Genomic DNA, 22,410 nt, shown 5'->3' with positions numbered 1-22,410 from the left:
ATAAAAACCACCATGTATATTAAGGCGTTTTTAGCTGAAAAAAACGACCGTTTTTTGCCGAAAAAAACGACCATGTGTAGTAAAGCGTTTTTAGCCGAAAAAAACGACCATGTATAGTAAGGCGTTTTCAGCCGGAAAAAACGACCGTTTTTCGCCGAAAAAAATGACCATGTATCGGAAGGCGTTTTTAGCCAATTTTTAGCCGAAAAAAACGACTATGTATAGTAAGGCGGTATTAGCCCATTTTTAGACGAAAAAAAAACACCATGTATCGTAAGGCGTTTTTGGCTGAAAAAAACGACCATGTATAGTCAGGCGTTTTTGGCCGAAAAAAACGACATCGTATAGTCAGGCGTTTTTGGCCGAAAAAAACGACATCGTATAGTCAGGCGTTTTTGGCACGAAAAAAACAACATAGTATACTAAGGCGTTTTTAGGAGAAAAAAACGACATGGTATAGTAAGGCGTTTTCAGGAGAAAAAAACGACATAGTATCGTATGCCGTTTTTGGCACGAAAAAAACGACATAGTCTAGTAAGGCGTTTTTAGCACGAAAAAACGACATAGTCTAGTAAGGCGTTTTTAGCACGAAAAAACGACATAGTCTAGTAAGGCGTTTTTAGCACGAAAAAACGACATAGTCTAGTAAGGCGTTTTTAGCACGAAAAAACGACATAGTCTAGTAAGGCGTTTTTAGCACGAAAAAACGACATAGTCTAGTAAGGCGTTTTTAGCACGAAAAAACGACATAGTCTAGTAAGGCGTTTTTAGCACGAAAAAACGACATAGTCTAGTAAGGCGTTTTTAGCACGACAAAAACGACAGTATAGTAAGGCGTTTTTACCCCAAAGAAATGACCATCGTATAGTAAGGCGTTTTTCACCCGAAAAAAACGACATAGTATAGTAAGGCGTTTTTACCACGAAAAAAACGATAGTATGCCGTTTTTGGCACGAAAAAAACGACATAGTATAGTAAGGCGTTTTTGGCACGAAAAAAACGACATAGTATATTAAGGCGTTTTTGGCACGAAAAAAAACGACATTGTATAGTAAGGCGTTTTTAGACGAAAAAAACGACATCATATAGTATGCCGTTTTTGGCACGAAAAAAACGACATCGTATAGTAAGGCGTTTTTAGCATGAAAAAAAACCACACAGTATAGTAAGGCGTGATTTTTATGTGTGTGTGTGTGTTTGTCTCGAAGATGGATTGACGCATTTGCATTTGACCTTGTAACAACTTGCGTGCTTTGGAACAAAGTAAACATGACACCACAATGAATAGGCAGTGTCGATTTTTATCAAGCCGTAACATCATCCAAAAGAACTACACGGTCAATTACGGATGCAAAGCTTTCAAAGCATTGTTGAGGAGAACATGAACATTATCAAATCAAACCGAGAAAAAAAAAAGAAGACAAAAAGGCAAACTTCAGGGTAACAAAAGATGGAAGAAAGGCAAAGGTCTCTTCTGCGGGATCCACGTCTACTTGACCAATGGCCTGGTCTTATCGTCATCGCCACACTGGTGCGCTTTGTACTTTTTCACCTCCGCCATGTACTTTGACCAAGCATCACTCTTGCCGGGCGTCGTCTGCGTGAAAAGACGCGGCACGTCAAACCGGTTCAGGTCACACTTTGATTCTTCTCCTTAGGCGGAGAAAAAAAAAAATAGTGTGTTTCCGGTAACGTGACCGACTGAGAATTTTTACGTCGAAAATGCCGACCGTAAAGTTTTTTTTTTCCAAACAACCCTCTACATTTTTGTGTAGAGGGTTTACGTCGGTGCAAACTCTCGCGATATTCACGTTGAGCGCGTGCGTCGTTTGCCCTGTCGTCTGTCAGCAGGAGGACGGCGGAGGCGGCGACGTCGAAGGTGGCCGCGGGGGAGAGGCGAGGCGGGCGTTACGGGGACGGGCGGGGCCGGTGTCCTTTGGCGGAGAGCGGGGGCTTCAATGTCTCCTTATTTTATGTTTTATGGTTATTTTGTTTACATTTTTGATTAAAAATAAAAAATAAAAAGATTTTTTTTTTTTTAAAACTTTGTCCTACCTACCGACCCTATTTTTAAATTTCATGTTACCTGAAACACACTCTTTTTTTTTTATTTGGCCTTACCTCTGTGTCCTGTTTCTGCTTCTTGGCAACCATGCCGGTCTTAAGGAACACACCGCCTCTGCGCTTCCCCACCTGGGTTAGGGCATAGAAGACTGACAGCGTTACAGGAGGCCTTGCCTTGGCAACGAAGGAGACTACACCAGAGCGGGTCTACATTGTCTGCTGCCCAACGACCAGCCTCATCTGTGGAGAACATTCCCCAACTTAACCCATCTAATAGTGTTGATGATACAATCCTCACAAAAAAAGTTAAGATGCTGGGTTTTTGGGTGAAGCTTCACTTGACCTTCTCGGAAACCTTTTTAATGCACGTGTCCAACTGTTCAGTAATCGGGAAGAAACTGAACTGGAAATATCACATGCATTGAAAAGGTTAAACATGTTCACCTGTTAAGGTTATCATGCATTTTTAGTTCATCCTGAAAGTTCACCCTAACTGCTTGTGAGTTGGCCAATACGCTATTTCTATGACAATGGCTGTCAGTTTGGATGTGCTATCTGCCAAACCCCTTACAAAGCTGGTGACCGGAGGGGGCTTCGTATGTCCTTGCTCTCCATCTGCCCCCTGCGCCTTTTTCCTCATCTCCTCTTCCATCTTCTTCTTGAACATCTCCATGAAGCTGCCGTCGTTGGCGAACGCGTTGCCCGAAGAAGACGGGACTTCTTGTTGGCCCGCGGACGGGGACGAGGGGCAGCCGCCGTCCGAGTCCCCGCCGCTGCTGCTACCGCCGTCGGCGGGGTGCGATTTCCCCTGTCTGCGCCTTTGTTCCATGTTTAGGGACTGCGGCGGTGTCTCGGTGTTCGGGAGTTGCCGGGGACCTCCAGTTAGACGACGGGCTGCTCCGCTTTATATGGCTTCGATGTGCGTGGTTTAACTCGACGGCGTCTCTTAAAAACGAAAACAACGTATCCCTTCCGAAAAAAAAGAAGTCAAAAAGAGGTCGACGTGAGCCACTTACTTAGAGGGGGAAAAAAACCACAAAAGCAGCAGTTGGTTCGAAAGCTAATGTTGCTAACGCCGTCTGGTCGATTCTACTTTCGAATAAAAGAGCACCTATTTCGGTTGATGACGTCTTTACGATGACAAAATTGAACGTTGCTCCCCGCAAGCGTTAAATACCCGCGTCCAGGCTTGTCGAATGTGTAGAGTGGGCCAGTGTTTTGGGCTAGGTTTTCACTAAGCTCATCGCTCGCCGTCAGCCATGTTTAGGTTATCAGTGACGACACGTCGTGGGCGTGGTTCTAACTGCCGTACAGGAAGTCGAACTTGCTATTTTACTGCTGTGAGATGTAAATAATGTGAGACTAATATAATTGCCAAAGTCATTTTTTGACTTTGTCATACATCAATCAAAAATACAAGGTATATATAAGTACCGAAAACACAAATTAAAAATTGAGCATTATCATGTTTGCATGCATGATTTTAAAAAAATCTTTTCTCCCGCAGTTTTGAACAGGGATGAAAACCAAACCAATCACGAGCTTCACTCTTCAAAAATATTAATCACTGTAATCAAGCACAAAATACCACTTGCCATATTCGATCATAAACTCCCATTTATTTGTAGTGCAAAAGTAGAAAGGACATAGACTACTAAATGTTCAGCTTGCCTGATCCCTCTTGTGAGACGTACAGTACACCATCATCTGTGTGACCAATTCTAAGAGTCATCCCAATAATTGGGCAACAAGCACCTAACAAACTTAGTTATGAACCACAAAAATGTGCACACAAATGTCGGCTGGAAAGACAACAGCATATGTTGACAGGGATGAAGGACAAGACACAAAGCAGCAGCTTTGACATGGGATGCACTATATTATTATTATTACACACTCAAATGAGCTCATCTGTAGAATATAAGCAGTAATGATAAACGTGTCATGTATCGAAGGCTACAGTGTATATACTCCGTTTTCTTGTGAACAGACAAACTCCAAATGAGCATTCCGTCGTTTGTAGTGTTGCGACATGTCGATCACATTGTGTAATAGTCATGCATTAGGAGGCCTTCAGTGGCCTACATTCACATTTGTGTAGATTCTAAAGTGGTGCGTGCATTTAGGTTTGACCAACAACCCATGACCCTGCTTCAAATGGGGAGGAAAAAAAGTCACATGCAAATAAACCTCATCAATGAAAACAAACAAAGTGGGACATGTTATTCAACTAACACCTTAAGAAAAAGGTAACAAAAGGAGGAAGGATTCCGTGTTCGTGGACTGCAAGTACACCATGCTTCATTTTTAAGCACACAGGAAGGAGTTGGTGTCTTATTGAAGGCACTCCACAAACGCACTGCTCAGGGAAAGTGCTTTTGGCCGGTCATACGAGAGTTGAGGAGAATGTCATTCATGTGAAAACAAGACTGAAGATAGGACATCTTCTCTTGCACAGCTTAAGGCCTTTCATATAAAAAGGAGCCGGAAGAGAAAAGTTCAATTGGTTGTACAGTGTATAAATGGAGGTATCTCAGTGTTGCTTAGCGCCTACCGTAGGACGGGTGATCCAAGGCCACATTTCTATTCTTCCTCACTTCCCCGTGTCCTCACGATGCACTACTTGAGTTCAATGGACCTCTGAAGTCATCCTCTCATATCCCACATCTTAACACTATTGCCATTAAGAGTGGCTTAAAATACATTTTAAAAGGTTTTAAAAAAAAAGAAACTGTACTGTTCTAAAAAAAAAAAAATCAAAGTCACCTTGATTAAAAGGTGAGACAGTCTTTTTTTCCCCTCAAGCACCAAGCTCCCCGTTTTCCAGTTTTTGCTCTTTCCACATGATACACAACAGTCTCCGGAAATCATGACGGTACCACGTTGAGCCACCAGAGGGCACGTATGAGCGGCAAAGCTGCAAAAGGCACGGAGACAACAAGGAGTGCAGCGAGGGCACCTCTCCGGAGGGTTTCCTTCCAAGCCTTATCTTGGTTGGGGCCTAGTGAGGCCTCTCCTGGCATTGGTGGCCATCCTCTGCTGGGCCAGGAAGGACATGGCCTGGTTGGGCGAGCTCAGCCGCTCGCCCGTCACTCTCTGATGCAAGGCCATTCCCTGAAAGGAGGCCAGGCTGGTTGAATATTCATTTTTCCCCTCTCGATGTGAAAAACACACACTACGTGAAGACCTCTTACCATGTTGTACCAAGCGCTAATGATGAGTTTCTCTTCCTGGTCATGTCTGGATCGACTCTTCTCAAAATCACGCTAAGCACAGGAACACACACACACACACACACACACACTTCTTCAGTCAAGTCAAAAATTTACCGTACAATATATTCTTTGCAGCTCCACTAGTCTAAAACATGGCATTCAGATGAATACTGAGTGTTTGGAACACGAGTTAAGCAGCAAAAACCCACCCGTCCTAAAACTCCGTACCTCCAGGTGATGGATTTTTCTCTCTTTCTCCGTCAGCTGGTTCTTCAAGGCCTGAATGTCAGGAGTCACAGGCACAGGCTGTTGCTTTGGATCCAGGGTCTCGATCACCTATCGGCGCGCACACACAATGAAGCGCAGGTTCGACGTGAAACCTCAGGTCATGAATTTCAAATCGTTCCATGACGCCGTCGGCAAACAGAGGTTACGTTTTCCAATGGAAATTCTTTTGGGCAACTGTCAAGTCACGCCGTGCCAAACGGCATGTAGGACTGCCGAGACAGAGAAGGGGGATACACAGGGAAAGAGCACGACTGGGCTTCCTAATAACAGCATTGTTAGCAATTTTCAGTTTTTTGGGGGGGCCTATTTGAGAAAATATTTCCTTCCCAAATTTTGTTTGCAAACGATATTGTTCATCAAGCAGGTCGTTCGTAAATCAAGGATCCACTGAAAAAAGTTTCAGACCGTTCTGGCCTTGTCCATGTAGCGCTTGTATCGCTGCTCCATCTGTTTCATGTCCTCATCCTTCTTTCGCAGGATCTCCTGCAGTTCATCGATCTTCTTCGCCACTGGGAGACACGAGGGTAAAAATGCAAGAAGGGGGGACTGAGCATTTCCTGTGTCATCTCCAACTGGAACAGTTCAACGAAGAGAGACTCAACTGTTGCTGTCCGCCCTGGGCTCCAGGTCATCAATGACTTCTCTTTTCTTTTGGAGATCAGTGTGAGCTTCGTGGAGCTTCTCCCTGGAATGAAATCTGACATGAACCTTTTTTTTTCTTAACAATAGAATTTCAACACTACTGGGAGGACTTACAAATGTTCTTCCAGCTTCTTCTTCAGTAAGGAGGACTATATAAAGAAAACAAGGAAAACACATTAAACTCCAACACTTTCTCAAATGGGACACACACACACACACACACACACACACACACACACACACACACACACACACACACACAACACTCCAAATAAAAGCTGTCAAAGTCAAGCTGTCAAAGGGTTGAATCACAGGCCATTTGGACAGAGGGTGGGCCGTACTTACGATAGCCTGATTTTGGCACGGTTGTTTGGTGGGGCGGGCGGGTAGCGACAGGACAAGACAGACAGACAGACAGACAGAAGGGCAGGCGTTAACGGTGAATCAGCAAACACAGCAAACACGGCTTCAATACCCACACGTGACACACGTCAAAGTCAAACAAAGATTGCAACTGTCACGAGCAATCATTTTTTTTCTCAGGCTTATGAAGTGGAGTCGCCCTTGTTGTGACAATTTGCCAATAACTTGCAGACTTTGACGACTTGGGGCAGGGCTCACCCCCAGGTGCGGGCCAATTTTTAAAAGCTTTTTTCTATGATTCGCCTCGATAATTGCAGATTGTAATTTATCATGACAAGGTACAGAGTGAGATTCAGCCACCAATTTAGGGTACCAAATGTGGTTCATAGAAATGCACAGAACACCCCCCGTGTTCTGTGCATGTGTGTGTTTGTGAGAGATTGGCAAGTGGCTGAAGTGGACGGGGGGGAGACAAGCACTCACATCCTCCGTCTTGCTGCCCTGCTCTTGAAGGGCTTTCTGGAGCTCCTCCACCTGCGAACGCAGCTCGGAGATCTGCTGGTGTTGCAGCCTGCGGGGGATAGAACAATGGCAGGATTGTTGAAGAGCCGGTCAAGAAGAGAGGGATGAAACATCAAAGTTAAACGGGTGGGAGGAAGACAAGTAGAGCGAAGCGTTGATCCTTGTGCATCTGCGTGCCGCCGGGCCGTGCGGCGCTGCGCTCTACTGAGCATGCCCGCTGCACTCCTCTCCTCCTGTTACTGAAGATGCTTCCCACACCCTGGGCCTGGTGTTGCCTGGCTACGCACACGCACGCACACACACTCAGTCCACCCACATGTCCACATGCCCGCAGGCATATAAACACATTCGCGCGCACAGACAAGAGACAATCTGGCTTTCTGCTGTCTGTCCTCCAGTGCAGCCCACACAACTCAGCTGAGCACACAGTCCAGAGGGCGAGTTGACATTTAGGCAGATATCCCTCCTACCCATCCACCAAACACCCATCTGAATGTCAAGGAACACACAATATGGCGGCACGGAGCGGGTAGGAGTCGATTTATTCTTGCTACATAGGTCGTCGATGGCGGGCTGTCACCTACCTGTTTTGGGTTTCCAGGGCATTCTTGCTGCGCTGAGCCCCCTCGAGCTCAGCGTGCACCTCCGCTACTTTCTGCCTGTAGGTTTCCTCCTGGACGCACAGCATCTTGTTTTCACTCTGCAAGCGCACCATTGTCTCCCTGGAATCAACGTGAAGACAAGAAAGCGAGCGAGAGGTGAATCAAGATGATGAGTGGGGTGGGGGGGGCTCGTTGACCCCCGCCCCTGACAGCCTTTGCACATCAACCTTAATACATACTTGAGCTCAGTGGGCATGATTTCTGCGGCCAGGTTTCCCACCGTGGCCCCATTGTCGCGCAAGCCTCCTGTGGAGAGATTATTCGGTAGCAGATGAAACCTTTTGCAATGGATTTTGGAATATTTTCATGAAAACAACTGCCACCGTGTGGCTGTTCAAACACTGCATGAAAACGAGCCGAGCCCCAATCGACGGTGCCGCGCCAATGTGTTGCTAATTTTTTTAGGCGATTCATTTCTTCAGCACTGACCGTCAGTCAATGGCATCCACGTTAGGCTCACCTGCATCGCTGAGACACTTCTGCTGGACCTGCGCACACCTCAGCTCATCATTTGTCTCCCGAAGGGTGTCTCTCTGGGTCATCAGGCGCTAAAAACAAAAATGTCTTGACTTTGAGCAACGGAGAATGTTTCTATTCGTGATGCTGGACAAACTCGATTCCAATGAACTTGGGTTGTTGTGTTAGACTTAAAACAGAATCCTCTGATTAGCAAATCATGTAACCAACTGTTTGTGGGATGTGTTGCAGCCATAAAATTTCAAGTGAATGATTATTTGATAAGGTTTAGCAGGGTGAACAAGAAATGTCTTATCTTTGACATGTACGCAATTAAAGATAGGTTTGAACACGATTTGCTAATCATTGTGTTCCGATTTCATTGAAGTTCAACACAACGTACCAAGTTCATGGGAATCGCGTTTGTGAAACAACTTTTCGATGTGAGCGACTGACTTCTTTCTCTTTCTGGAGTGCATCATATTTGTCATGAAGGTTCTTGTACTCAAACTGCCACTTCTCAGCTTTCATGGCCTCGGCCTGGTGCTTGGCGTCGAGCTCGTGAGCCTGCAAGTCAGAGGGCACGGCCGCAACGGCCGCGTGAGCAAGAGACTTGCAACGGAACCGCGCGGCTCCCGAAGCATGGGCCAGACTGTGTTTAATAGCACTTTGATGTCGAGGCAGAAAAAGTCTGGCTCCGCCTCCTCTCTCCGCCTCCTCCAGCGCTTGCCTGTTTCTTGTACGTGTCCATCTGAGCGCGAAAGATGTTGGCCTTGCGGAGCTCCTCCTCCAACTCGCAGGTGCGCTGCATGTACACGGTGTTGCGCTCCTCCAGGAGGCGCACCTGTCTGCGCAGGTCGCCCAGATCTTCCAGCTTCCTCTTGTAAGTCTCCACCAAGGTTTCGAGCTGGTTCACCCGGTCGGAGGAGTGCCTGAGGGGCGGCGGAGAAGGACGAGACATCCTGAAGGATATGTGCGATCGTTCCGTGATTGGCTCCTGACTGGGAAACGCTCTGACGCAAAGCGGCATCAATGCATGAAATGTCTTCTATCAACACAGATGTCAGAGTGAGGAGGTGAATGGACGGACGTCTGTGTGTGGGCAGTGTGGGTGTTGTTTCTGTGAGTGGAAGATGATAATGGAGCTTTACGCGAGTCACATGTATTGCCACGTTCAATTGTGTTTCCACGCGTCATTTCAGACGTCAAGAGGGAGTTGTGGGTGAAAAAGTGCAGCAACTATTAAAAAATATCGGTGAGAAAAGAAAATCCTGTGATCATTGGGAGGTTTGTTTAAAAACAAACATTGATATTCTCCGACAGGTAATGACTTGAAAATTATGCTGAGTGCCATTTGTACAGAAGACAAACATTTTACATAATCATTTGGAAGGCGGCGCATTAACTTGTGACACTGATTAATCGAGCATGCTGCTTGGAGAGCAAGACAAGCCTCCGTGGCCTGTTCTCCATGAATGGGGACATCATTGCGGGCGCAAACATCATCATCGGCACCAAACGCAAGCATAGAGACAGTGTGCGCGGAACTCAAATAAAGGTGTGCCGTGTGCTCAAGGTAGCTGACTAATTGTGTTTGGAAACTTGAGTTAATAACGTGACTCAGGTTTGTTTGTACTGCTGTCGTCGCAACTCCCTTTCAGCGGCATCATCGGCATCCTGAAGTCTGCCGATGATGCAGCGACTCTGCGGGCGAGGGCCTGAAATTCTCCCTTTCTTAACCAAGAGTAACATGTCACATGGTGTGAACAGCCACTGAGTGAATCCACCAATTTTGGGGCAAGCAGCACAGCTTGCTTTCATCTTTTAAGTCTACAAAAATTGCACCGTGTGAATATGCACAAAGGGTGAAATGAAATGACGGGGGAAAAATAAGCAGAAACGTAAACGGCCTTACCGGAGAATATCCATCTCATCTTTGAGGGCTTGCGCTTCTTGCGCCAAGCCGGTCAAATCGTCGTTCCTTTGCTGCACGTTGGCCAGCTCGCGCTCCAGCATGTCGGCGCGCACGCGCACGTCATCGCGACTGCTCTCCAGTCTGACACGTGAAAAGATTTTTTCGTACATGAGCACCCTGGCACGCTCGACTTTGATGACATCCAAAGGATTCAAAGACATCAACAAAGCCCGATGTCATGAGATTCATCTGGTCACAACTGTCTTGGGACAACGGCGTAGCGCTCTTACCTGTAGTTCTCATCTTGGAGCTGCTCCATTTGACTCTGCAGCAGCAGCAGCTTCTTGCCGGTGATAGCGGTACCGGAGATGTCCAGCGAGTCGCAGCGGCTCAGCTTCTCTTTCAAGGAGCGGGTCTCTGTTTGGAACGACAACTTCTCCTCCAGAGCCACGGACAGCTGTGGAGAAAAATGGAGGAAAAACAAAAAACATGAGAGAAACACTGCGAGAAAAAGGCGCCCTTTCAGGAATATGCATTAAAATGGGACTGATCGTTATTAAGAGTGAAGACAGAGGACGAGCATTCTTGTGGGAACGACCGGAACGGAACGGTGCAAGCACATGACGGAGTCAGAGAAAATAAAGTCGCCACTTCTTGTGCATACGCATGCTATGTTCCCATTTTACATGCTTCCTCCTCAAGACTTAGTCAGCTGGTATAAAATGTTCCCAGGCGGATGGAAGCGTCTCAATGGCGAAGTTGTTCACTTTAGCCTTCGGGTCAAGCGACAGATACAAATGTGCAAGGAGCGCATACTGTTCTGAGGTCAGTCGGGGAAAAAATGTGTTTGACTGAGAAAAAGTACGCGGTGGAGAGTATATTTTCAAAATGTAGCTGTGAAAAGAGGCGAGGCCGTTTTGGGTTAGACAAGCTAGCAATGCAATATTCAAAACAGGGGGAGTGGACACTTACCTGCCGGAATCCTCGGAACCTACGCGGCGCTTTAAGGACAGATTGCATGCTTTAGCACAGGACCACCGACAGCAAATACATTTTCTAAACAACAAGTGACTAATCGCCGAAGCGTGGGCTACGCAAGTAAACAAAACAGGTGGGCCGAAAGCCCTGGAAATTTGAGTGTGCTGCAGCTCCATCCAAAGCCAACGTGTCACTTTTAGCTTGATGTTATGCAACTGTGTGTGTGTGTGTGTGTGTGTGTGAGAAACTCAACTCAATACAATACAAAAAAAAAAAAGAAAACCTCCCAAAACAAGCCAGGGTTACATAACATCCAATCAAAAGAAAACAAACTCAGACCTCTAATCAATAAGGGCCAGAATACATCAACAAGCGCCGTTGCGTGCACGCCCCCCCACCCCACACACGCACACCGTGCTGCAGACCAATTCTTGATGTTTGCCTGTTTTTTGTTTGTTTTTTTTTAAACAAGACATCCTAAACTAACCTGATGTTCCAGGTCTCGACAGCGCTGACGAAGGTCCTCTTTTTCACCCGCCTCCTCACTTAGAAAGTAATACTTTCTGGACTACAAACACGGAATACACAAAAAAGTAAAGACACCTCTCACGTGCGGTGCAATTTGGAGGACACTGATGGTTTGTTGAAAGAGGAGAGCCACATGGGTTTGTTTCACCTGGTAGTCAAAGTCTCCATAGGTCTCTGGGCTTCCTGGTTCGGATGAGGGCTCTCTTGATAGAAGCTACAGACAAACAACCCGAGTCAACACAACATGTATTCTGCTCGGAGCCTATTAAATACAGCGACCAAATGTCGATAGAGAAATATACAGACACGGTCAGACTGAGGTTTTGTGAAAGTGCAAAATGATTTCTGGCATGTAGTTCCGTCTCTGATGATTAAGACGGATTTGTTAATTGTGAATCGACAAAAAGGACTTAAAGTATGTCTGATGTAAACCCCGGAGTGGATCTCAAGCAGCCGACTTACCTCCTGAATGGCTGTCATGACGACATGCTGGACAGATTCCTCAAGTGTCATTATCTGCTGGATTTGCTCTGGGTTTCGACAAACAAGAGAGATTGCATGCAGCCAAAAAACAGATTAGCGACAAATACCCGACTGAAAAGAAAACTAGCGCCGCTTATTTTGCCAAAGATTTGAAGCAGCTTAGCTTGCGTGACCTCAGCATTTTGATGCTCTTTACAAAGCATAAGCTGCAAATTGTTCGCAAATCAACCGCTCGGCTTGCGCTACGACGCCGCCAACAGGGTTGAAAAACAAAATTCACACCATATGAACCTGAGCTAGTACTGTCCCTGCAGAGACTGCTGCACATCGAGTTTCAAGACTTGTGTTTCTTTTCAAATAGCTGTAAAATGCCGCGTTTACCTTGTTTCTTCTCACAGCTGACAGCGCAGCCCAAGACGAGCTGCACCAGTTTGCCCAACTCGGTGACGTCGCCCATCTCACCGATGAGACTCACGTCTGGCAAATGCTCTTCCGACACCTGGTGACCCAGTATCTGTTGTTGCGGATCAGAAGACATCACAAAGCTTCAAACTGGGCAACAAACTTTGTGTGAACATTTTTAGAGAAGGCCCTTTTCATCCCAGCCGTGACCTTGCACCACAGAGCAAACTGGGATGGCAACACTTTTGCCCAAACCGCTGATTTATGAGCAAATAAAATGTTTTATCAAAGTAACGTTTTCCTTACATCGTGGTAATATTCCAGCATGCTCTTGAGAATCTTTTTCAAGTTGCTGACCTACAGGAGAAAAACATGAGCGGGCTTAATCATTTCGAATCAAAAAAACGTCGTTCTCAAGAATTTGTCATTTGTTGCCTTGAGGCGCCAGTTGTCCCCGCTTTCCTCTTTGATCCGAGCCAGCCAGGTTTCATTAAACCAAGAGGGGTCTCTGATGACCAGGGCAGAGGAGAAAACACGTGACATCACAACTCTGGTCTCTTCCGTCAATGCCAGAACAGCACCAAGACTGCTTGATGCAGCGGAACCTCATCGACATTTTCAAGCGTCATGTGTAATTTCATGCAGGTCTTCAGCAAATCTGAGAAGGTTGAGCCTTGAAAGCTGCGAGCATTATTAACCTCACAAGTCTTTTGCCTTTTGGTGTGTTTTGGTGAGGAGGGCTACCAGTGATTAAGAGGAAACGTAGTAATGAGAAATGCAATTAAAATATTTTCGGAGTCACAACAAAGAACTAAACTTGTCTCATCAGCGGCCTTTCTTTATAGCTCAGGATGTGCATTTAAATTTCGCTAAATGACATAAATATTCTTACATTGTGTTTAGCACATGTGCGATGGCCACTCCACTTGTTAGGTCTTGCTTGCTGTTGCATGACGGCACCTGAAATGTCTGCAACTGAGAACAGTGCCACAAAAGGTGTTACAATAGTTACGCCGTACATTCAAAACACTGCCACACATTTTACGACCAAAATGTCAAAGATAAATGGTTAACACGTGACTGCCAACCTGCGAATGAGTGTACGGCACAAGTACACCATTCCGTTGGTTTAAATCAGATTTTCAACGTGGAGGTGGGTCACCAACAGGTTGTAGAAAAAAAAAATACAGGTGGTCCTCGGTTTCTGATGTTTTTTTTTTTTTACACTGTTTTTTTCCCATTAAAAAGCATTCGAGTTAATTAGGCACACGCCTGAAACACACCGCTTCTTTGTGTAACGTCTTGGGGAAGGTCAAAAGAAATCAATCAAGATATATGAGGAATATGGTTCATTCATCCTTGGGTGCATTTTCCAGATACCTAAGGTGCCACGCTCAATTATACGCAAGTTGATATATTGGGATTTAGCAGACGGGTGTATTTTGATTGAAACGCTACGAAGTAACACTCAAGGATCACGACTTGGCCCACACTTCTGTTTTCAGAACATGTTACTTCGCCGACGCTGCAGCTGAGTAAGGCAAAGACATACGGCAAAGTAAACAGGTTGTTCAGCGCGAGTTAGCCATGCAGGTTAGCGTCGCTAGCTTACACACGCTCCACTTCACCTGTCTGCGCGACGGCTACTTCGGTCATCTCGTTTTTGGTGATTTTTTTTTCACAAACAACGTTCCATTACCTCCAAAGTTTGAATTAGCCACTGTCGTCCCGTCCACCTGTTAGCGATTAGCAATGCGACGCGGCTAAAGTCGAACTTACCCATGTTAGAAGTGAATCACACAGCTCGGCTTTGTCCAGGCTCATACTGCTTTTTTTGTGTGTGTTTTGTTTTGTTACCCGTGAACGGGTCGACTGTTGTGTGTGAGGAAGCGAAAGGTGCGTCTAACACTTGCTGCCAAAGTTACTTTGGGACTCCGAACACTTTCCACGTCATTCAGGCTGCCATGGCCTCCTTGTGCTCGTGCCTGCTGTCTCCCCCTCTGCTCGTCTGTCTCACCTCCAGGCGGCCGACCGGGCTTCCGTATTTAGAGCGTTTCTATGGAAACGGATTAGGTTACGGGTCAGCTTGGCTGAAGTGAATGGGCTCAATGTGACAAGAACAATGACAACAACGCACCTCACGCAAAGTTTCGGAACTATTTTAATTTAAATTTTAAAAAATACTTTAAATAATAAATAAATAAGTGTGTGTATGTGTGTTATACTTTATACACACATACACACGCACACACACACGCACACACACCGTCACGCACACACATTCACACTCCACATTGATCGCAGAGCAATATCGTTTCGACACACACACGCACACACACACACGCACACACATTCACACTCCACATTGATCGCAGAGCAATACCGTTTCGACACACACACGCACACACACACACGCACACACATTCACACTCCACATTGATCGCAGAGCAATACCGTTTCGACACACACACACACACACACACACACACACACACATAACCACTACTCGGCGCTCATATTCATTTTCAGTAAAAGATTAAGCAACAAATGTTTAATGGTGGTGTAATCACGCCAAAATAGTTGTGCACACAACCAAATTTATGCTTAACCACACTTGTTGTGGCGTTCGGCAATACACACACACACACACACGCACACACACACACACACACCCACACACACGCACACACACACGCACACACATTCACACTCCAAATTGATCGCAGAGCAATACTGTTTCGAAGGCCGGATACAGCGTATTGTATTTTACGAGTTCCCAAAAGCACCACTGGATGGCTCTAGTTGACCAATGGCCTTATAATAAAGTTTACTGCACAAGAGATTGCGTGAAAACCTAACATTAAAATATGTAAAAGTGTTTTGGCAAATAGCTCCAGCGATAAATATAAGCTTTAATAAATCAGAGTCATAAGTAGTTCTTTGACTAACAGTAGGAATTGTGTTTCATTTCTAAAAATTTGAAATGGGAAACTAACCTGTGAATATTTTCCACACTTGTGTTTTTTTTTCTTCTTCATCAATAAATAAACAAATAAATAAATAGAACATGATAGGAATTTTCATGAAGACTGTAGTGACATGTAAATGTAAAGTTGTGATTATGCGGGACAAATGTCACCAGGTTCCGGTCAGAGGCCTGTGTGTCTTTCCCCTGCCTTTGAATACTAACTAACATGCCGTCACACACGTACACACACTCCCTCTTCCTTGGTATTGTAAATGCCTCCTTCTGGCCTCATGTCTGTTTCCTTATTTGTCATCAAACAGGGATTAATCACACAGAGAAAAGATTCCCACGATTTCCACTTTGTAGACAATCCTGAATTCTCTCGTTTTTTTTAATCATCAAACCTTCTCCTTCAAGACTGCTTTTACCAGGTTTGTCTCAATCAACTTCCTGATTTTCTGACTTGTTGCTGAACCCAAGTAATGCTCATTTTACCCTTGACTGCCTATGCAAAATCACCAAAAAAAAGTGTGTAGGTGGTTGCCCAGTAGGTGCAAGGTTTTGGGGGGGTGCAATATTTTCATCAGCCTGTGTAGTAGTTGTAAAAGTGGTCATCATGAGTGCCTAAGGGTTGATTGCCTCACTTCTCTATCCCTTGCCTTGCCTGCCCCTCCCCATTCCCCAATTTGAAAGTCCATGTCAGTTATGAAAATGAACAGTCTTCATTTTCTGGTTAAAAGCACGATTAGTTTTAGCTCACTTCTGTATTTACCAATATAATAAACACCACAGACCTTAAGGATAAAAATGACTCAATACTGGAATGTCGAACCCAGGAAACGTAACATGCGCATGAAAGAGACAACCCGCCGCCATTGAGGTGAGCACAGTGGTTGTGGTGTCGGATTTGAATTCAGACTGATTCGTCTTGCACTACTCAGGGACATTTAAGGTAATGAACTTTAGGAATACAACAGAGGACACCAAATTGATCGCACAGCAAGACTGCGCCAAACACACTCAATTCAAACCCTCGGCCGTTTTATAAAAGCCACCTACGGGAGCCACTACACTTCCATCGGCCTCACCCGGCAGGCATTTTTGTATGTGCATTACAGAAAACAAAGAGTTGGGTCAGGCCACTCAGGACCCGAGTAAGATGCCTGGGAGGAAGCCAGTTTCTTGACTTGGGGGGGCTTCGGAAGAGAAGTTAGTCAGCCCCCAAAGGAGAGGTCAGATTGACTAACACATGAGTGGCACGAGGTGCGGTGGGGGCTCTGGCAAGGCAAAGCTCCGGCGAAGGCTGACTATTTTTGGCCGGCCCCTCTTCCTCCACGTTAATTCCTCTTTTCACCCGTTCTCTCTTTCCTTATTCCCCAGATGTTTCCTTCCTGAAAGTCAAAATGCTTTACTTCTCCTCTTTTCCAACCCCACGCTGACGCACTTGCATCTCTCCGGGGGGGATGAAGGGTGGAGGTGGGAGGGTCAGAAGCTAAGATTGAGTAATGATTGACTTTTTTAGGCTTGCGGGTTACCGGTCTGGAAAAACAAGGCACGCTTCCTTTTTTGTGCGTAAAGAATAGAACATCCTAAAATCATAACATTTGTATTTATTATTTATTTCAATGGTTTGACAAATAAATAAAGAGTTGACATTTTATGTTGCGTCAGTTCTTTGGTAAAGCTGTCTTTCACTTCCTCTTCCTTAGCGTATGCCCGTAAAATGCGTTTTTTGTTTCTTTCGCCTTAAGAAACAAGGAACAAGTTTAACATTTCTTAAAGTTTAACATTTCTTAGAGTTAAAATAATTGTTAAAGTAGCAAAAATGTAAGTCAGCGACGGCGTGAATGTGGGTGTGGATGGTTGTTTGTCTCTACGTGTGCCCTGCGAATGACTTTCAACCAGTTCAGGGTGTCATCTGTGTTCTGCCTGAAGGCAACTGGGGGAGGCTCCAGCAACTCCCCGCGACCCACTTCAGGATAAGCGGTGCTGAGAATGGATGGATGGAATTCATATTTAAACTTTTTGTTTTCAGCAAAAGTATAGAAGATCCCTGTAGCCAAAGAAATGAAATTCCCCAATAAAACCTCAAAGTAAATTTCAACTTTGGATTCCGAATGGAGTAATTATTTGATAAGGCCGCTTTTCAATCGGTTTTAACGCTCCCCAGCTCCCCTCTCTGCTTTTAGTTCGAACCGCATTTAAAAGACAAACACTTAAGATGGTTGAAAAAAAAAATAAACCAAACAAAAGAAAAAAAAAACGGTACCCCCGCATGCGAATAAATGAAGTGCGGACAAAAGAAACACTGCGCCTTTAAATGAAAGAATGCCGAGGACGTGTGGCTGTGCCCAGACATTTGGAACTGGAATGTGTTGGAATGCTGGCAGCGGTTGACTTCCCCTGCAGCTTTTCTCAGGTGTTACAAAGGAGAGGAAAACAACAGAACCACAGAGGCAGAGATGAACGGAAAATCACACCGAGAGTCTAATGACAAACCGCAATTGTAGACATGACCTCACTCACAGGTACACGCTGTCAGGAAGGAGAGATTTATATATCGACCCGCCTTATCAGCTGGCCCATCCCTCCCTGGCAAACCGCACATTTACAAGCACGGTATGTCTGTCCAGGTAGTTAATAATACTCTCGCCTCAGGAAGTTGGCACGCAGGGTTCATCTTGTAACAGCGTGTCAGGACAAACTGGAAGCACAGAAATGTTGTCTGGCTTTCAAATTCAAGCCATCGATTTTTTTCTTTTTTTTCATTCCCAACCAACCTATTGAATTGGTGTTATTTGTTACGGTTTGTCTGTCCACATGATGCCCGGTGACGGTTTCTACCAACAGTAAAGAGCACTCTGACAAGCGTGAGGCTTTAGACAGCCTTTATGGTGAAACCACCCGTGAAACACAAACACAAAGTTGGCAAAAAGACAAGATTAAATACCACTGTTCGAATGAAACAATGTCATATTTTGTGAAACGGTCCCTCTAAAATTCCCCCTCGTGTGATGCTGGGGGCGGGGGGGGGGGGCTGTGTAACAACAAAATCCAATTGCACATCCACTACAATAGGTGGCAGTGGTGCTCTCATTTATTAATAGATTTTTTTTTTTCAGGCAAATTAATGCATTTCAAATCTATTGCTGTGACAGACCAAGAAAACATGTCTCTTTTGTTTTCTTTCATATCACAATGGTAGAGGTGTATTTATAACAATTTTACCGACAAATTATACCATTTATAGTCTTCCTTCCGTTTTTCTGTACGTGGCCCTCAGTGGAAAAAGTTTGGAGATCCCTGAGACATTAAATGTGGACAGACTTGACCCTTTCCATTCAGTGTCTGGAGGCTCAGTGCCTTTATTAAGCAGCGAAAAGAAAAAAAAAATTTGCAGCTGAAGTGTGCAGGCTTCTTGCCCGTCAGTTTTTACAAAGTGTCCTGACGCAGACTTCTGAAACTCAGTTACTCCTCTTGTAGAGTTATTTATGTTTGAATGAACTCTGGTTACTTCCGTTGAGTGACGGCATTTGCCATCATTATTGTGTGAATGAGGGCACCTTGTAAAAGTGCTTTGAGTAACTAGAAAAAAGTCACTTAAACACAGCAGTTTGACAATGTTATGTAATGTGCTAGATTGCATCAAACACTGGGGGGGGCGGGGGATGGGGGTAGGTAGTGGTGGTGGCGAGTTGGGAGATAGGCTGAGTTGTAGTGTGAATATGCACGCATGCACATGGCCGTGTATGTGTGGGTGCCATCATTATTGTGTGAATGAGGGCACCTTGTAAAAGTGCTTTGAGTAACTAGAAAAAAGTCACTTAAACACAGCAGTTTGACAATGTTATGTAATGTGCTAGATTGACCCCCCCCCACTGACTCATTTACATTTTAATATGACTCAACACAAGCAGGTGTCAAAGCCATGTCACTTGTCGTTGAGCCGAATTTTGAAGATGGAGGGCAGAGATTGAACACAGGCACCTTCAAATCGAATGGGCTACGATAGTGCAGTGGAGTTGTTTTTCATTCATCTGCTTCGTGTCCCCGTGTCCCTCTCGGTTTCTGTTTCCAAGCCTCTCCCTCTCTCTCGCTGTCTCTCACACACAAATAGGCTGCACATGGCCAGCATGAATGAGTCACAGTGGCTTGGTAACAAGCGCCGCTTCTCAGGGACGGTCCCTCCGTGAGCCCATGTGATGAGGGCCAATCACCTTGAGAGTATCAGGTGCACCGGTCCTCCGTGCAACGTGAGACTCACCTCTATTGTCTCCCAAGTTTGCAATAGCAACCGGCAAGCTAACCTGAAAGGTGATCCAAATCGATCGGATGCCGGTCACGGTCTTGAGAACCGTATGGCAGCGAAGCCGGATCATTGCTCTTTGCTTGTGCGCCACATCTAAAAATAGCCAGACTGAAGCATGAGACAGTGGAGGGATGCCGAGGAGGATCGGCAAAACAGATGACTTGCTCTTAACGGTATGCAAAGATGGGCAATCATTGAGATGGCTGAACACAACGCGACTCTGTCGGTAAATGGACACCAGTCCGAGGCGTAGCCTGGTGCAAAACTCTGCTGGGATCGTATCCAACTCAACCCATCCTAATGAGGACAAGCGGTAGACAACATGGATGGGCGGATTGCTAGCGAAATGGCGTCAGCATAATTGAGCCATTCTCAATATGACACCGTGCTGTTCGACCACACCTCAAATGAAATCCACAACAATAAACACATTACTGAATGGATACTTCACTCATATTGTCACTATCTTTTGCAAAATAAGGCGTTTGTATTTACTGTTAAAAAAAAAAAAGTGGAGTAAACTCAACATACCGAGGCAACAAACATGCATAAAATGTTCAGTTGGGCAATTGAACAAAGTATTTAAACTTTCGCTGTTGTGAAAATTGACTTTCCTGCATTTCACAACAACTAAATAAAAGTTTACACAACGAAGTGTCTCTTAAATCTAACCTTATCCCCTAACCCTAACAGTAACCCCTAAGCCCCTAACCTCTAGAATTGTGTTATTTTACCCCCTAAAATGAAATTGCATTGTCTCGATCCTATCGCTTCGGCGGCTAAAAGACAGCAGGTAATGGTGCGGCGGTTGTGAAAACAATAATTACCAAACAGAAATAATAACAGCACAGCGGCACGCCGTTTGCGCACGTCGCTCCTCGCACATGTCCAAGAACACGTAAACACGCCTCATGCGCTCACCATCATCTGCCGCACAATAGCGCAGCTCTTCAACCCGAGACAGGCCCGCACTCCTCCACCCTATTTGCTTTTTTAGACGTGCTTCACACGCCCTTCACCAGAATTCTTCTTTTTACTGAGTTTTTCCATGCAGAACAGAACTCAGACTGCTAGTCATGCTGCTGCCTGCTGCCCGACGCTGAGAGTTTGTGCGAATGACATGGCCTCTTATCCCTGTAAATAAATGACACCAGTCCATTAGTCTGGCTATAGTGGTTGCCGATTTGAATTTTATTCTTGGAATATGCTGGAGACGGCTGGGTTCTGGACAACCAGAAGGTTGCATGTAGCGACGGCCACTTACAATTATTACCAAAGTAGCCCTTTTTGACCGTTTTGCTGGGCGTGAAACCAGATTCGAAGGAGTTGTCAGCGCATACCGAAAAAAAAAAGAAAAAAAAAAGCAGGCAAGCAACCACACCTTCAGCCTTGCACAACTTCCCCTATCCTTAGGTCTGCACACTCTTGGCAAACACACCCAAACAATCTTCAGCCCTCAGTCCCTTGTTGAGTGTTATGCAGCTGACCTCGCCCCCAATTCAAGTCCTTTCCTAACTGCTTGGATTACACAACCGAGCTTTGAAGCCAGAGAGCACCTTGTCAACAAGTGTGGCCTGAGTGAGGCCTTCACTCAAAGTGACACTCCACCTGACTCAGCGGCACACGGGCTACTGTTTACTGGACCTGTCCGCTGCAATCAACACGTCTGTGTGGACCCGCAGTGTAATTGCACTGATGTGCTGGGCTCTTCACCTCTGATCCGCTTAGAAAGAGGGGAGACGGCGGGGAGGGGAGGCTTGCGCTTTGTCCCGCCTTATTCACATCACAGTACAGCAGCTTGGGCACGCGAGGCCACGGATGATGCGTCCAAGCACAGAGATGTTTCCTCACACAAAAAGAATGCCGCACATAGAAAAAAAAAAAGAATGAAAATGTTGGATTATAATTGTATTTGTCAGGGAAAGCCTTGCAGTAGAAAAGTGGACTTCTCTTTTCAGCATTCACATTATCTGGGTCAAAAGAAAGTTGAAGAATCATCCGTGTACATCTGTGGTATTTTTACAGCACACGCCATCTTCGATATTAATTCTGCCATTTAATCATATACTAATAATGCTTGAGATTGAAATGGTGCGTTTCTCGGAACAAAGCGCTTCATTCACCATGGCTACATTATTCGTGCACTCGCACGTTCACACTCTGGTGGCGGCACATGGAGCCACAGCTGCCCAGGGGCAGGCTAGCAGGTGCTTGGCCGCCAGTCCACAGTCCCTCGGACCACCACCGCCATATATTCACACCCAGTCGTACATCAGGATGAGTGGCAATGGAGGCAAGCGGTGCTGAAAGTGTCCTGACAGAATATATTGTTTTAACTGGTCATTTATGTGCTACGGATGAATATTTATGAATATTTATTTTACAATAATTTAAAAAACAAAAAACAACAACAAAAACGGTAAGCTCCCGTTGTCATGCACTTCTCCTTTCAAGAGATGAAATACAACCAAGTTAGGCTAATTGGAGACTAATTCGGGTCAAAGTTGTAACTTTGATGCCTCCCTTGTAACTTTTGCAAAATCAAAGTGGAAGAGAATCAAGTAGAAGCTAGACGTTCACTTGTTGCACTGTCACTGTCAGCCTGACAATGCACG

The 22,410-nt window shown here is 45.4% G+C and overlaps 2 protein-coding genes across 3 annotated transcripts; both read right to left on the bottom strand.

The window, feature by feature from the left end:
- Positions 1 to 1,281: 1,281 nt before the first annotated feature.
- trir (telomerase RNA component interacting RNase) lies at positions 1,282 to 3,355 on the bottom strand. The gene is made up of 3 exons (XM_019858563.1): positions 2,636 to 3,355; positions 2,122 to 2,193; positions 1,282 to 1,597 (listed from the first exon to the last, which is right to left on the bottom strand). The coding sequence occupies exons 1-3, from the start codon at positions 2,891 to 2,893 to the stop codon at positions 1,490 to 1,492; spliced, it is 438 nt and encodes a 145-aa protein (XP_019714122.1). The 5' UTR covers positions 2,894 to 3,355; the 3' UTR covers positions 1,282 to 1,489.
- A 308-nt stretch (positions 3,356 to 3,663) lies between these two features.
- On the bottom strand, positions 3,664 to 14,559 carry hook2 (hook microtubule-tethering protein 2). Of its 2 annotated transcripts, XM_019858528.1 has the most exons (23): positions 14,298 to 14,559; positions 13,411 to 13,493; positions 12,954 to 13,026; positions 12,825 to 12,875; positions 12,498 to 12,630; positions 12,096 to 12,163; positions 11,782 to 11,847; positions 11,593 to 11,673; positions 10,418 to 10,584; positions 10,128 to 10,268; positions 8,943 to 9,144; positions 8,669 to 8,779; positions 8,217 to 8,304; positions 7,936 to 8,002; positions 7,679 to 7,816; positions 7,056 to 7,143; positions 6,555 to 6,560; positions 6,324 to 6,358; positions 6,170 to 6,252; positions 5,973 to 6,076; positions 5,508 to 5,615; positions 5,259 to 5,330; positions 3,664 to 5,178 (listed from the first exon to the last, which is right to left on the bottom strand). In XM_019858528.1, exons 1-23 carry the CDS (start codon positions 14,340 to 14,342, stop codon positions 5,050 to 5,052), a joined length of 2,139 nt encoding a protein of 712 aa, XP_019714087.1. In that variant the 5' UTR covers positions 14,343 to 14,559; the 3' UTR covers positions 3,664 to 5,049. The 2 variants fall into 2 exon arrangements, with proteins under 2 accessions (XP_019714087.1, XP_019714088.1); XM_019858529.1 differs by lacking the exon at positions 6,555 to 6,560.
- Between the last annotated feature and the right edge of the window lie 7,851 nt (positions 14,560 to 22,410).

Source organism: Hippocampus comes, unplaced genomic scaffold, assembly GCF_001891065.2.
Source record: "Hippocampus comes isolate QL1 unplaced genomic scaffold, H_comes_QL1_v1.1 scaffold48, whole genome shotgun sequence".
NCBI lineage: Eukaryota > Metazoa > Chordata > Actinopteri > Syngnathiformes > Syngnathidae > Hippocampus > Hippocampus comes.
This window is presented reverse-complemented; position numbering and strand designations above follow the sequence as displayed.

Coding starts and splice junctions, on each gene's coding strand:
- trir (XM_019858563.1), bottom strand. CDS start 2,893: ATGGAACAAAGGCGCAGACAGGGGAAATCGCACCCCGCCGACGGCGGT. Junction 2,194..2,635: donor CCCCTCCGGTCACCAGCTTT/GTAAGGGGTTTG, acceptor GCCCTAACCCAG/GTGGGGAAGCGCAGAGGCGG. Junction 1,598..2,121: donor AGCAGAAACAGGACACAGAG/GTAAGGCCAAAT, acceptor CTTTTCACGCAG/ACGACGCCCGGCAAGAGTGA.
- hook2 (XM_019858528.1), bottom strand. CDS start 14,342: ATGAGCCTGGACAAAGCCGAGCTGTGTGATTCACTTCTAACATGG. Junction 8,305..8,668: donor CACTCCAGAAAGAGAAAGAA/GTCAGTCGCTCA, acceptor TTTTGTTTTTAG/CGCCTGATGACCCAGAGAGA. Junction 5,179..5,258: donor TTAGCGCTTGGTACAACATG/GTAAGAGGTCTT, acceptor GCCTCCTTTCAG/GGAATGGCCTTGCATCAGAG.